The sequence below is a fragment of the Neophocaena asiaeorientalis genome, unplaced genomic scaffold, assembly GCF_003031525.2.
Source record: "Neophocaena asiaeorientalis asiaeorientalis breed wild unplaced genomic scaffold, Neophocaena_asiaeorientalis_V1.1 scaffold119, whole genome shotgun sequence".
Taxonomy (NCBI): domain Eukaryota; kingdom Metazoa; phylum Chordata; class Mammalia; order Artiodactyla; family Phocoenidae; genus Neophocaena; species Neophocaena asiaeorientalis.
In genome coordinates, this window is record NW_020175821.1 from 4,165,512 (window position 1) to 4,179,643 (window position 14,132).

The 14,132-nt window shown below is 44.8% G+C and overlaps 1 protein-coding gene across 1 annotated transcript in view; it reads right to left on the reverse strand.

The window, feature by feature from the left end:
- Nucleotides 1–266: 266 nt before the first annotated feature.
- The window catches only part of THBS1 (thrombospondin 1), a 16,393-nt gene continuing 2,527 nt past the window's right edge, over nt 267–14,132 (reverse strand). The window contains exons 4-22 of the mRNA XM_024732416.1: nt 14,028–14,103; nt 13,539–13,738; nt 13,302–13,424; nt 12,154–12,247; nt 10,422–10,595; nt 9,935–10,111; nt 9,462–9,635; nt 9,097–9,224; nt 8,838–8,990; nt 8,174–8,392; nt 7,701–7,808; nt 6,995–7,154; nt 6,733–6,851; nt 4,888–5,122; nt 4,471–4,698; nt 4,030–4,301; nt 3,522–3,619; nt 3,279–3,418; nt 267–2,367 (exon numbers count right to left, since the gene is read on the reverse strand). Of these exons, the coding sequence (XP_024588184.1) occupies nt 2,360–2,367; nt 3,279–3,418; nt 3,522–3,619; nt 4,030–4,301; nt 4,471–4,698; nt 4,888–5,122; nt 6,733–6,851; nt 6,995–7,154; nt 7,701–7,808; nt 8,174–8,392; nt 8,838–8,990; nt 9,097–9,224; nt 9,462–9,635; nt 9,935–10,111; nt 10,422–10,595; nt 12,154–12,247; nt 13,302–13,424; nt 13,539–13,738; nt 14,028–14,103 (2,886 nt within the window). The 3' untranslated portion in view covers nt 267–2,359. The remainder of the gene's footprint in view (nt 2,368–3,278; nt 3,419–3,521; nt 3,620–4,029; nt 4,302–4,470; nt 4,699–4,887; nt 5,123–6,732; nt 6,852–6,994; nt 7,155–7,700; nt 7,809–8,173; nt 8,393–8,837; nt 8,991–9,096; nt 9,225–9,461; nt 9,636–9,934; nt 10,112–10,421; nt 10,596–12,153; nt 12,248–13,301; nt 13,425–13,538; nt 13,739–14,027; nt 14,104–14,132) is intronic.

A 14,132-nucleotide genomic window follows, 5' to 3' on the forward strand; every position in this document is an offset into this window, starting at 1 on the left:
TAAAATATGAACTTGTATCCTTTTGGGTCCCACATCTCAGGGGGACATTTCTCATTGCTGTGTTTTTAATATGACAGGTTAATTTTTGTCTTGTTCTTCTATTCCACAAATCCAGCAACTCAGTCTTCCTAAATCGTATAGGAAATACGAATGTTCCTGTTACTTACTGTGTTTTCTTTTTGTATATACTCTATTGGTTTGAGGATGGAATTTACCCATACCTCATAACATAAAGCCAGAAAACAAATAAACATGGATACAGTAAGTATAAATATAAATTTCCATATGATTTATTGTTGTTCCTTGTACATAAGAAACAGTAATATACAACTTACACTGCTTTAGAATGTAAAATGGATAAAAATGTGTACAAAAAAAGCACATTCCTAGAAAAGTATTGGCAAATAGTAAAAACAGGGAGGAGGGTAACAAGCAAAAAACAAATCAACAAAACAAAAAGAAAAACGAACAATTCTTCAATTCAGTGTGCAAACATTTTATAAAAATAGAAATACTAACTCTACAGGCAGTATTTCCTGATAAATTATTTAAATAGCATATCTACACAATCTGAGATATCTATTCCAATGGCAATGAGAAAATAATTTATAAAAATAAAGCAATGGTATACAAGATGATAGAAAAACACAACTTTCAGAAAATGTATTTAACATTTCAATGCTATTTCCTTATTGGGAATACTTTTCTGTGAAGAATTTTTATACTATGTACAACATTGACTTTTTTTTTTTTAGGTACTACAGTAGCTTTAAGTTTGTTAGACATTTAAACTCTTTTCTGCTTGATCCAAAAATTCTTTACTCAGTCACACAACAAATGAGGTAATATTTGTATACAAGTTTCACCTTTGTCATTTTTTTCGTTTGGAAAAAGGCAAAAATAATAAATGTAGATGCTTTTCATCTCCCTGGAAATAGGCACAAGGGATGGAGCAAAACAGTATTAAAGCCCTCCTGGCTTTCTTTGCAAACTAAAAACACTTGCAAATGGACAACCAAATAATTCCACTTGAAAAAAATAAAGGAAAAAAGAAGAATCCCAAATCGTTCAGTCTAAGCACAAAATGAAGAGCAGCTTGCTGTGCTGATTTCCTTGTGCCATTCCTATGAAAGTTTTGCTGATCAATCTCAACTACCAGCTCTCAGACACTTTCCGTATGAAACCTAGATCCCAGGTAGAACAGAGTTAATAAATAATCTGTATTTACAATCTTACAGTCGTGAAGACTTGTAGCAAAGATGATATGCTTACGCTTCTTCCTGTTCCATGAATAGTCTTTCAGACAGATCCTCCAGAATAAGTAAAAAATAAATATTTTACATTGTAAAATGTTTGTAAAAAAAAAAAAAAAAACACCAAACTACAGTCCAAAAGAGAAAATTGGAAAACTCCATGATATTCAGGAAAAAAGAGAGAAAAGGAATGTCTTAGTTGATAATTTTGTGCCTTTCTAACCATAAAAATACAAGCACGGCTACCTTTCCCTTGGGAGGTAGCCCAGTGCTCACTGAGATGGTAGGTTTTCTTATTTCCCTGCTACATCTGCACAAGCTACGTCTGGACTACAACTGACAATTTCAATATAACCAGGCAGTGGCAGCCAGCACTGCCTTGTGCTGGCTTAGTTCTGACTCCCTGTTCTGGTTGCTACAGGTGATGTGTAAGGGGTGGAAATCCGGGAGGAAGTCCACAAGCCAGTCTTTTCCTTCCTTCCCTGCTTCTATTTAAGTGCCTATTTACGTGGGTCAATCAGCTAACATGGGTCAGCATCATGAAATCCATCAACAGTCTTTCCCCTGAAAATGATTTAGTACCGAAAATGTAACAGTCCCTCCATGTTTTCTTCATACAATCGTCTCTTGGGTATGCGCCCTCCCCTTAGGGCTTCGGCCCCGCCCCCCATTCCAGAGGGAGTAGGTCAGGGCTGGTTTTGTTTGTCAATTCTAGCGAGTCCTCCCTTCTCTCACATGCCTGAAAACGCTTTGGAGTCCACTGCTCAGAGCTGGCCTCACAATCGCCCTCTGCCCTGACCAAAGCAGAGTGGGACAGGCGCCTTCCAACCGAAGCAAGTGGATGCTTTTGATTTTTCAAAAGCCAACCAAAGTCATTGTTTATATCCTTGGAAGATTCTTCTCATTCAGAGGCTGAATGCTGAGTCTGATTTGGAAAATTGCATTTTCTTGAGGCAAGTCACATATTCTAAGAGTCCACACTGATGCAAGCAGAGAGCAAAGGCAGGCAGGGAGGAGTGATCCTGGGGGTTTTCTTAAGCCCATGGTTCCAGAAGGTGCAATACCAGCAATGGTTATGATCAGTCTTTTCATCAACAGTTTGATGATTAAGAATCTGTTAAATAAATAGACAAACACATAAATACATAAACAAACTAATTCATCAAGGCATTGTCATCTTAATATCCCTTAATACATTAACAACCTAGGCATAGCTCTACTTTTATAATGTCAAAGGCATATTTTAAGATTGTCAGCTTATATAATTACACGTTAGTGTGTTGGAACATGGTTGCTAGGAGATTGACACTGCATAACCTTCTAGAACTTATGCTGTGCTTTCTAAGTCTTTCCGTGTTAAAACTCTAGGGAGTTTTATTTTACAACTTAAGACTCAAAGATTACACCATAATTTAAATATTGAGTAACAGCAACCATATTTTTTTTACTGTGCTTCATCTTGTTGGCTCCAAGCTTGGCCCAGTAAACGTTTATTAAGCACCTGTTTTGTAGGAGACCCAATGCTAGACTCAGTGAGAGCTTAAGTAACCACTAAATGAAAAAAAGAGCAAAGGTTAGTAGTGAAAATTAATTTAACATGCCAACATGAAGGCAATACTCCTTTTCCTTCCTTTCCAAGAGGGAAAGGTTCTGAAAGACAACCTGGGCCGTAATGGCATGAATAAAACTAAGTGGTGTGCAAGACACGGAAATGTAAAATTTTAAAAATTTTTAGGTGTTATTGCTGGGGTCTGAACTGTACAGGAGCTTGTCTGCAGTTTGCTTTGCACTGGCTATGAAGAGGACAGAGATTGCTAAATTAAAATGGTTCACAAGGACTCAGCACTTCATAAGCTGCAGTTCATAGGCACTAATTTATTTTTTATCATATGCCTTCAACAGCAAAATATAAATAACCCTTTCTCTAAAATAGCCTTTAAATCAGCCTCTCCCATGATTGGCATTCTTGGTATTGTTCTGAACTAGGGATGTCAACTGGTATATTCACTGTCATTTTGCTCCTACCTCTGCATTCATATTTCAGGTCAGAGAAGAACACCATTTCTTGAGAGAAGACGAACAACCCTAGCCTACCGCCAGCATAGGTTTTGTCATAGATGGGTCCTGAGTCGGCCATGATTTTCTTCCCTTCATACATCACCACTCTGCAGGAAAAAGGAAGTCGCGTTAGTGACACCCTTGCTTTTTGGTCCTCTCCTTCTCTCCCGTCAGTGTGACTTAAGTGAAATTTAATCAGAGCAATCTTACCTAATGAAACCCGTCTTTGGCCTGTGGCTCAGACGCCATCTGTAGGCGGTGAAATCTTTCCAGCCTATGTGACGAGGGTCATGCCACAGCGTGCGTACCTGGAGGAAAAGGAAACAAAAAGGTTGAAACAGCCTCATTATGAGATTTATATTTCATTCCATGAGAAACGGTGCTTGAAAGGTACAGAGTTGACCTAAATTAGAGGGCTGCAATGTAGGATTTTTTTCCGAAGGCCTTTTTCATTAGATGTGTAGCCTTGAATGTACATATAAAGCAGAGAGAAGAGAAATTTTTATTTGTTTGTTTGAAGAGGCTAAAACTGCCTTTGGATTTGAAGTGGGCTCTCCTCTCAGACCCTCGGATGTTTTTTCAAAGCAGAACTTAACGCTGCAGTTGGTGATGCGGGGAACGTGATATCTAAGATTCCCTGGTGGGAGGCTTGGCCAAAGCACAGCGTCCCTTGTGCTGGTCTAGCACCTCTCCCCCTTCTACAGGGTGTTGTTCTCACCTGGCCGGGGGTGTTTCCTGTGTGCCACAGGGCATTCCGCAGGTGCTCGCCAGGCCCTGTGGTGGAGTTCACGACCTTCACAGAAAGGCCGGAGTATCCCTGAGCCCTTGTGGGGTTGGTGTCCCAGTAGGACTGAGTGACTTGCTTCCACATCACAACGTAGAAGCGGCTGCTGGACTGGTAGCCAAAGACAAATCCGGCATAGTCATCGTCCCTTTCGGTGTTGATGAAGAAGGTGCCACTGAAGTCCACAGCGTTAAACTCATCATAACCTGGAAGAGGAGGCCAGACCCAGGTTAAAACCTGCAGCCTTCGGGAGGTTCTCTGTCACACTCCTAGGCATTTTTTAGCACCCATGGGGACACACACGACTGCCAGCTTTTATATTTGCTTCTTTCCCCTCTATGCACCGGCCTTTCGTTAGAAGAACTCACTACTCACCTACAGCAAGTCCAGGATCACAGTTGACAGTCTGGACGAGTTCTTTACCCTGATGGCGTACAACCCAGTTAGGGTCATTTTGGGACGTCCCTTTGGGATCTAGAGGAATCATCTGGAATCGGCGGAAATCGGTCTCACTGATATCAACGTTTTCGGGACAGATGTCATCGATGTCTGGCACGTTGTCCTGGTCAAAATCATCTTTGCAAGCATCACCTCGACCATCACCTGAGGCCAAAAAGGCAAGAGTTCAGTGAAATTCTGAAATAACCGTGACTGGTGCCAGAAATTCACTGTCTTCTCAAAGCTGACATTTGGTCTCTTCATCCTTAAATGCATTCAGCTTTGTTTTTATTTCCTGAATCCAGACAGCCGTGGTTTCAGTGACTCTCTTTAAAATTGGCTCCAGTGACTCACCATCAGAATCCTTCTGGTCAGGATTGGGCACGAGCCTGCAGTTGTCCTTGTCATCAGGAATGCCGTCATTGTCATCGTCATGGTCGCAGGCATCACCCTTGCCGTCCTTGTCATGGTCGGCCTGGTTGGCGTTGGGCACGTAGGGACAGTTGTCCAGGTTGTTCTGGTGGCCGTCTTCATCAATGTCCTGATTGTTGTCACAGGTATCTCCAATGCGGTCTGAGTCAGAATCGAGCTGAAAGAGACAGAAACAGAGGGTCAATTGGAGTATGAATCATTGATGCTAAAGAGAACTTATGGAAGATTCTCCAGTGTTGGATTCGGCCAGTGAGGTTTGAAGTCTATATGCCACTGCCAAAAGCTAGTCATATTAACAGATTTTAAATGTTTTTCTTCCTGACTCTTGTTTTCATATGACAGTTTTAATAGGGATATTTGTTGTTGTTGTTTTTTAAATAGAAAACTGTCGAAATAAAATTAAATAGAAAGCATTATCTAATCCCCAAGGATGGAATGCCATGTTAACTGCTTATATTTTAATGATAACTGAAATTCTTTCAGTACAATTTGTTATTTTCCATTTAAGTTTTCAATTAGGAAATTGTTGACACGTCAGCGTCTACTCTAGGTCATTAAATCATGGCAACATGGCACTGCTTTTTATACTTACTTGGAAATCCATATGGTGGGATCAATTATTTTCTCCTTTTTTTAGGTATTTGGTTTTATATCTCTAGTCCATAATGGTTGTCAACTGTTGGCTCAGGTAGTCAGAATTCTAAATTTTTTCAAAACTGTACTTCTCAAGAGTACTTCTTTACATTATTCAGTGTATGTGGGATGCTTAGGGATTATTTATACACAAGTTGAAATGTTTCTTGCCAGTATTTATGCTCTTTGCCGTTAAGATTTTTACATGATTCATTAATTGTTATAAACTTTATTATTATCGGAAGAACCAAAAACTCATCCAGGGAGGTTAAACGGCATTGAGGTTTAATTTATAGTAAGATCCAAACTCAAAATAGATGACCCTCAATGCCATCTGATCAGGAAAGCTATGCCAGATCATTCATGCTTTCCCATTACGGCCCCAAAGAGATTCATCCTGTTGCTTTCTGTTTTATAGGAGCTCAAACGAACAAACATTAGGAGCTCAGCTGGACTTCTCATTTTTTGAATCTTTTAAAAATATTCCCATTTTTTAAAAGCTGGTTTCTATATTTTCAGAACAATGCCTTAACTTTCACAGCTAGAAAATGATGATGAGCAATTACACAAGAAAAGGAACTTGTTCTGGCTGATGTCTATTTGCAGCACTCCCTGGCAGTGCTACGGAGAATTATCTGCTTGCAATGCCAAACACTTGAAGAATGACAAAGAAACAGGGATTTCTCCAGTTTGGGGGAATTATTTTTAGTTTGAATTTCTTGCAGCCAGATTATATCATTAGCCATGAAAATGGTTGTGTATTGTGCTTAGGGATATTTTCTTCCATCTCTTAGTTTCAAATATGATTAATATTCCCGTAGAGTCGTCAGTCACAGATTTCTGCTTTGTATAATTTATCTTAACAATGGTAGATCCCGCTGAGCAAGTCACGTGGACCTTCTTGTAGAAGACAGGACTGACATTACAAGACTGTCACACTAAAGACCTATGAGACTCTGCGAGGAACTCATGTCAGGCAAACTGTTCACATGAAAATATTACAATTGGCTATGAGAGCACTGAGAGCCGTGGTAATGGGAGTGTTTGAACTCTGTTTAACTCCTCTATTTTTTAGAGGCCTAGAAAGGGATATTCTAACACTTTACTGAAAGATTCTGAAAGGAATCCACCGACCTGATCTGGATTGTGTTCCAGGGGGCAGTTGTCACACTGATCTCCAACCCCATCCATGTCAGTGTCTCTCTGGTCCACATTGTAGACATACTGGCAGTTGTCCCGTTCATTGAGGATACCTGCAGAGAACAGGGGACAGGTAAGAGCTGGAATCTCCAGCCTCAGCTGTTTCAACCAAATCGCACGCTAACAGCCAGGGCTGCTCAAGGTTGAGAGCCAAGTGAGAGACACTCGGGCCCGCTGGAGTCAGGGAGTGCCTTACCGTCCCCATCAATGTCTGCTGCGCAGGCGTCTCCTTCCCCATTGTTGTCCGTGTCAGCCTGGTCTGGGTTGTGGTTGTAGGGGCAGTTGTCACAGCGGTCTCCCACGTCGTCTCTGTCGTAGTCATACTGGGCTGGGTTGTAATGGAACGGACAGTTGTCCTGCAAAGAGAAGCAGCAGAGCATTTTACAACACGGTCCATGAAGCCCGCCTCAAACCACATGCAGGATATTTATAAAACTGTGAAAATAGGCAACAATTATTTTCTATTTAGTGGATATACTGATTGAATCCTCTGTAAAATGGTCACTGCAAAAGTTAAAAGCCAGGACACAATGAATGAAAAATGAATTGCTGTTGGTTATGAGTCAGTGAGATGTAAATAGAAACTCAACATCACTGCTCTCAGTGCGCTCAAAGAAAATCTTAATGTGACTTAGAGAAGACATTTGAAACCAATCTGGGGAGCGAAGTGTCATTTGTTCACATATTGTAACCTCTTGCTCCAACCGGGGGAAGGGAAGGTTGTGATGAAAAACAAAACCCTCATTTAAAAATTCTCTTGGCAACATCTATGTCCTCAAACTACTGAAACACAACAAATAACTTCTGATGATCCTAGAGATCAGTAACTTCATTGAATCTTAAGGTGTTACAGGCTGTCGCTGAATACAAAAGCTGAAAGAGGAGTGGAAAACGTTTTTTACCCTGTCATCTGGAATTTTATCATTGTCATCGTCATCGTCACAGGCGTCGCCGATTCCGTCCTTGTCATAGTCTTCCTGCCCCGAGTTGGGAAGGTTGGGGCAATTATCCTGGAAAGAGAAGACACATTACAGCTGCAGTTTGCATGCCTTTTGCTCAGCTCAGGCACCAGAGATAAACGCTCTAGACTTTGTACACGCTGGGAACACAGCCATGCTCTGCTGGTATTTGGTAGAGAAGTGAACATTTTTTTGGACAACATAATAGACTGTGGAACACAACTGCCCACAGGGCCTGCTGCCCCATTCATGTTCTTGGCACCAAGTGATTTAATATTAGTAAGAATTAGGGCTGCTCTGCCTTTGGATGATTTAATCTTTTAGTTTCATTTTCAGACTTTTAAGCATTTAAAATCCCTCAGCCTGTTCCCTTGATAAGGGCTTTCTGGAGGTGGGCCAGGAAAGGGGGGGGCTACCTTTTTGCAGTGGTAAGTTGCATTGGCCACGCACACCAGGTCCTCGTTGGGCCAGCCGTCCAGGTCTGTGTCCTCCCCACAGATGATGCCGTTGCCGGCGTAGCCAGGCTTGCACTCGCAGCGGTACATGGGGTCACTGTAGTGGCTCAGGTAGTTGCACTTGGCATTCTTGTTGCAGTCGTGTGTGCCGTCCGTGCAGGGGTTGCGGGGCTTGCACACCTGAGGGTACAACATCCTTACGTTAAGGCAGAGCCTTCGAGAGTCCCCAGACACCGCAGAACCAAGAACCCAGATCCCCATCGTCTCTGAACAGACAGAGCTCCATGGGAAGAGTGTGGGTCCTCCCCATCCGCCCCTGGGTATGTCCAGGTTACAGGCTAACGTGGCTTTAGGTGTGTTTTCCTTGAAATTGCTCAGCACCTAGGCACTTAGAAGTCCATCCACTCACAACTTGTTCCAGAGCAGCATTGTCAGATGTGATGGACCTGTTTTCCTTGCTGGAGGTACAGTGGATTTTCTAGTCCCGTTTCTAAGGGCTAGGTTGTCCACTCACCCCCTTCCCTGTTTTTTGTGAAGGGTATAAGATGACGTTCCCCCCTTTCATGGCCCTTTCGCTCGAGGACACCCCTCCTTCACTCCCGTCTACGAGTCCCCTCTGCTCTACCTGTTTGTTGGTGGTGGCACGTTCCACGCCCCGACCGAAGGGCTGTGAGCCGGTGAAGCGTGGCGGGCAGGGCAGGCAGTTGTAGCCGGGGTCTGTGTTCTCACACCTGTGCTCTCCGTTGTGGTTGAAGCAGGCATCAGGGACTTCTTTGCACTATGGAAGAAACAGCAGTTTGCTTTGTGTTTAGAGAACACTGCCAAAGGAAATGACTAGGACAGGTGAGCTGCTTTCCTAGGTCTGGTAACTCCCAGCTTCTCACCTCATCAACATCTTTGCACTGGATGCCATTTCCGCTGTAGCCCGGGGGACAAGCACCACACTTCCAGCTGCCGTCAGGGTAGCTGGTACACTTGACGTCCGCAAAGCAGGGATTGGACAGGCATCCATCTGAGACAAGAGAGACAGGCAAATAGTGGGTCTCAGCTGCTTCCCAGTAACTGCCATTCCGGACACTTAAACCAGGTTGTAAAATATTGTAGGGTCTAAACAACTGATAGCTTGTTGAGATTATGCTGTCCATCTGGCATTTCAGAGTAATCAAATCACTCAGGACCGTTCAAAGCCGAACCCCTGTGAACGCTAACCATGGCACTCAGTGGTTTTGTCCTGGGCTGCATGGCTTACCGATGGGACAGTCCTGCTTGTTGCAGATCTGGTTTTCTGTCACATCACCAACGCAGTCCTTGCCTCCAAACTGGGGTGTGGGGTTGTTGCAGAGCCGACTACGTTTCTGCACCCCTCCTCCACAGGTGACGGAACAGATGTCCCATGGTGACCAGGGTCCCCAGCCTCCATTGACTGTAAGAAAATGAACCACAGGCCAAAGTTAACGCCGATTTTCAAACGCCTTACCTTCACAGGAGACTCTCCTGAGTTCATGCTACCCTGACACATGGAAAGAATGTTCTGGAAGAGGGTGAGTCTGAAATTGTTCTTTCTGTTTTCCATTAAAAGAAGCTGCTGCGCTGTGCAGGACTGTGCTTCTATTTGTTTCTCTAGGAAGGGACCTTTCCCCGTCCATGACCCACCGAGCTGGAAGCTGCAGATGCCAGCCAGCCAGCTGGGCAGAGCTGCTGCCGGGTGATGCATGCACTTACTGGGGCAGGCATCTTTCTGGCAGGCTTTGGTCTCCCGAGCTTCGCCCTCACATGGCTTCCCATTCATCTGGGGGCTGGGAGAGTTGCACAGCCGGATTCTTGTGATCACACCGTCTCCACATGTTACAGAACAAGACGACCACGGGGACCAGTGGCTCCAGCCGCCATCCTGTTTAACTAAAGGACAAACCAGATGGTTATACGGTGCTTCCCATGAGCCAAGCTCTGTGCTAGTGCCTTTAAATGCATTATCTAAACAAAATCTTCAAACTAGCCCTATCAAGAACTATTCTTACCCCCGATTTGCAGATGAGGAAAGAGCCTCAGAGAGGCTAAGTTGTGCTCAAGGGTGCATAGATAAGGGGGAGACTTGGGATTAGGTCCAGAGGCTAGAACCTGTGCTCTTAACCTCTGTGTTATGGAGCTGCTGTTGGTGACGACAAGGACAGGTCAGTTCTCCACATCCCCGAGTGGCCAAGATACTTACATCTCTTGTCACACTCCTGAATGTGGCAGGTCCGTGTCTGCACGGAGGAGCCCTCACATCTGTTGTTGAGGCTGTCGCAGGAGCGGCCACGCTGCTGGATTCCGTTGCCACACGTTACAGAGCAAGAGGTCCACTCAGACCATGGGGACCAGCCATCGTCCGCAGAATCGCTGGCTGCAGAGGACATGGGCGCATTTAGTGTGCAATCATTAAAACAAGCTATTCTTTTTTTTTTTTTTTTTTTTGGTACCGGGGCCCCCCCCTGTTTGGGCCTCTCACTGTTGTGGCCTCTCCCGTTGCGGAGCACAGGCTCCGGACGCGCAGGCTCAGCGGCCATGGCTCACGGACCCAGCCGCTCCGCGGCATGTGGGATCTTCCCGGACCGGGGCACGAACTCGCGTCCCCTGCATCGGCAGGCGGACTCCCAACCACTGCGCCACCAGGGAAGCCCCAAGCTATTCTTTAGACTGCTCTGCTCGGGACTTCTTCCCTTGCTAGAGGGTGACAAGCAATGTAGTTGTTAGGCCAGTGGCCAAGGGGTTTATGCCAGATCATTCTGTGCACAGCCTCGTAGCGGTTGCATGCTTTGCCTGGGCTGGTACAGCTGAGCCTTTTCCCAGTGTGTGTTCCTATTCATCACTCCCTCTCTCCTCCTGTCTGCATTTCAAATGAGTTTCCCTTTTCTGACTTAAGATATTTCAGTAGGCAGTTCCAGTCCCAGGCTTCCAAAAATACTTGAGTTTTAGGCAACTTATAGGAGTCACTTCTGCCTTTCAGGGGAGCCAGAGACCATGTGTTTGGCAGATGAAGTTGAAGGCAGCAGAGCCGCTGTTGGCTGTGGCTCCAGCTTGGTCATGAGGTTAGTCAGTATGTTGCTTCTCTCACCCTAGCATTTGGGACCTCTTCTGCATATATTTTCACAAGAGGAAAGTGCGTTTGTTTATCATCTGCCCAGGCACGATGACTACAGTCACGTCTAGCTGTATCTGACACGAGACAGAGAACTTGTTTTCTCTTGCCATCAGCTGGAAGCTTTCCTAGCAATCCCTGATTCAAGTTCAGAGCTCCGCCAGTCCCCGGCTGGCTTTGTTCCCTTTAACCCACACCTGAGTGAATGCTGAACAGAAAGTGATACACAAATGATTGTGACGGTGCTGGAATCACTAACATCTCTGGAGGGGACTGGTTATTCTGAGTTGTGATCAGTGTGTGTAGGTGCAGTGGGTGTGGGAGGTGTGGGTGTGAAGGGTGAGTGCTACTTTCTCATCTTATTTATCTTAGTTGTGATGAATCATTTTTATGACTTGTACCTACTATATTGTCTCAGCAAAGTGATTAATTCATACTGGCAACAAAAGCCAGGGATTGGGTACCATGAAACAACACAGTGCCCTATTTCTTTTATGGCCCTGACACTCAAACTGCTGTTTTGTCTTAGGTCTCTTATGTCTGTATACAAAATGGGTAGAACTTTCAGGCCCAATTAAGTCCAATGCTCGCACCAAAGCCATCCGTTTCTCTGGTGAGCTGATTTTTCTTGACTCTAGGCCATAAGGTCAAATTCTAAAAGCAGTCAACTTAGAGCTATCACTGCTACCGATTCCTCTCTTCTTTCCTCAAAGCATAGAATCATTCTCAATAAGCTATACCAAGATTATTGCCTGTACTGTGATCCAGGGGGGTAATCAAGTTTAGTCATAATGGCACTTCTGGCTCTCTTTTAAGAACTTACGCCAACACCGCGGGCAGCATTCTCCATCAGGAACTGTGGCATTGGAGCAGGGCATGATTGGGCAGGACACTTTTTTGCAGATGGTAACTGAGTTCTGCAGGGCAAGAGTGAGGGAGAAATGGTTTACTAGGCATATTGCAAGCCGAAGTTTACATATTGAAACATTTCCATTACAGGTTGACACGTGGTCAGGGCTGTTAAATGCTCTAGTGGGATGATTTTAATAGAAGATCTGCCTCTGTCATGTTGGCAGCCACCAGTACTGTAGAGACAGTTCTGGTGCTAGTTACTTGTCACTCCACCCCTCGGAGAGAGCTTTCTTAATTACCACTTAGTCACTTTCTCATGCACAGGACAGCGTGAAGAGTTTCTCCAGTGGGAACCACTGAATGTCATGGGTCAGATCTATTACTCTGCATCTAAAAATCAAACTCATGAAACTCAGCCAGGACTTGAAAAGTTTTAAATTATATCTTTATGGGGAAAAGAAGATCAATGAGCATCGTATTTTCTCATGTGTAGATCTGGCTTTATATTATATTGGACAAGAATGGGAATTGAGTAAATTTGACTTGCAAATAAATCCAGCAATCTGTGATTTGTATTTCAGCTCGACTTTGCTCAATGAGTCAGGTAAACCCCCTTCACTCCCCTGCCCCTGGCGTTGCAGGGTGGGCGGGGGGATCCAGAAGGACATACACACTGCAGGCAGTGCCATCTGAGCTAAGTGGACAGTTCTGTCCTCACATGGTGGGCTGAGTGATTTGAACAGCGATCAGTACTGTGTTAAAAGAATCTCTGTGTCACAGCTGAATACGAATTAGGGTTGGGGGGAAGAAAGTTCAACTAGGTTTTACTTACCTGACATTCAACACTTAGCCCTTGAACTAAAGCAGGTAAGTTACTGAGATGTTTAAGTAGATATGTTCTTTTAGATACTTAGCCTGGGGTATCGTTAAGACTTTGAAAAACTCTTGGGCATTTAAAGATTTTACAGATGTCATAACTGCATCTTAAGAAAAAGACACCATTTGGGTTATCAGGCCATGGAACATAAAAAGGGCCTGTGTGGCTATCTGGATCTTCCCCCAGAGACTGTGGCTTCAGATGCACCATCTATTCGTATTTCAGTCTCTCGAGCCCCTTACCTGGCAGCGACACTCGGTGCAGCTGTCCACCGTCCACTCCTCGCTATTCCTGTACTGGACTCCATTGTGGTAGCAGAGCGGGGGCCTCCTCAGCTCATTGACCAGCTCTTTGTTCTCTTCAGTCTAAAAGGGGGAGAAAGGTCATTAGCGTCCAGCCTCACTTTCGGTCCCTCAGCATCGTCGGTGGTACACGTTCGAGGGCTTGTGCTAGCGGGCGGGGGGGCGGAGGCCACTGACCACTTTGCGGATGCTGTCCTGCAGCGTGGTCACGATGGTGCGCAGGCCCCTAAGCTCCAGGACCATGTTGGATAGCTCGTCACAGGAGATGCCGCACATGGCTTGCAGATCCTTTGTCTTGTGGCCAATGTAGTTGGTGCGGATGGCAGGGCTGGAACCGTTCACCACATTGTTGTCAAGGGTGAGAAGGACGCTGGTAGCTGCCAAGGAACAGAGGAACACAATGGGGAAAGTTATAGAGGATCTTCAAGCAGAAGATCTCACCTGCCAGTCCCCAGGGTTCCTAGCCGGAAAAGACATTTCATTTTGGGTGAGGGATGCAGGAGGACGGGATGTGTGTGTGTGCTGTTGGAGGTCACCTTTATATACCTCTTAACTATGTTCCCCGGGGTAATTTTTGCACAACCACCATTGCATACGTTTCTCAACTTGTTTTGGGTGGAATTGCCCCAGTTTCCCTGTATGCCCTAAAAATAGAAGGATACTTACAGCTGGAGCAGCCTTTGTTCCTGAGGATGTCTTCTGGTGTGGTTCCAAAGACAAATCTCACATTCTGGAGCACGCCCTGTGGGCAGAGGACACACATTTTATGTA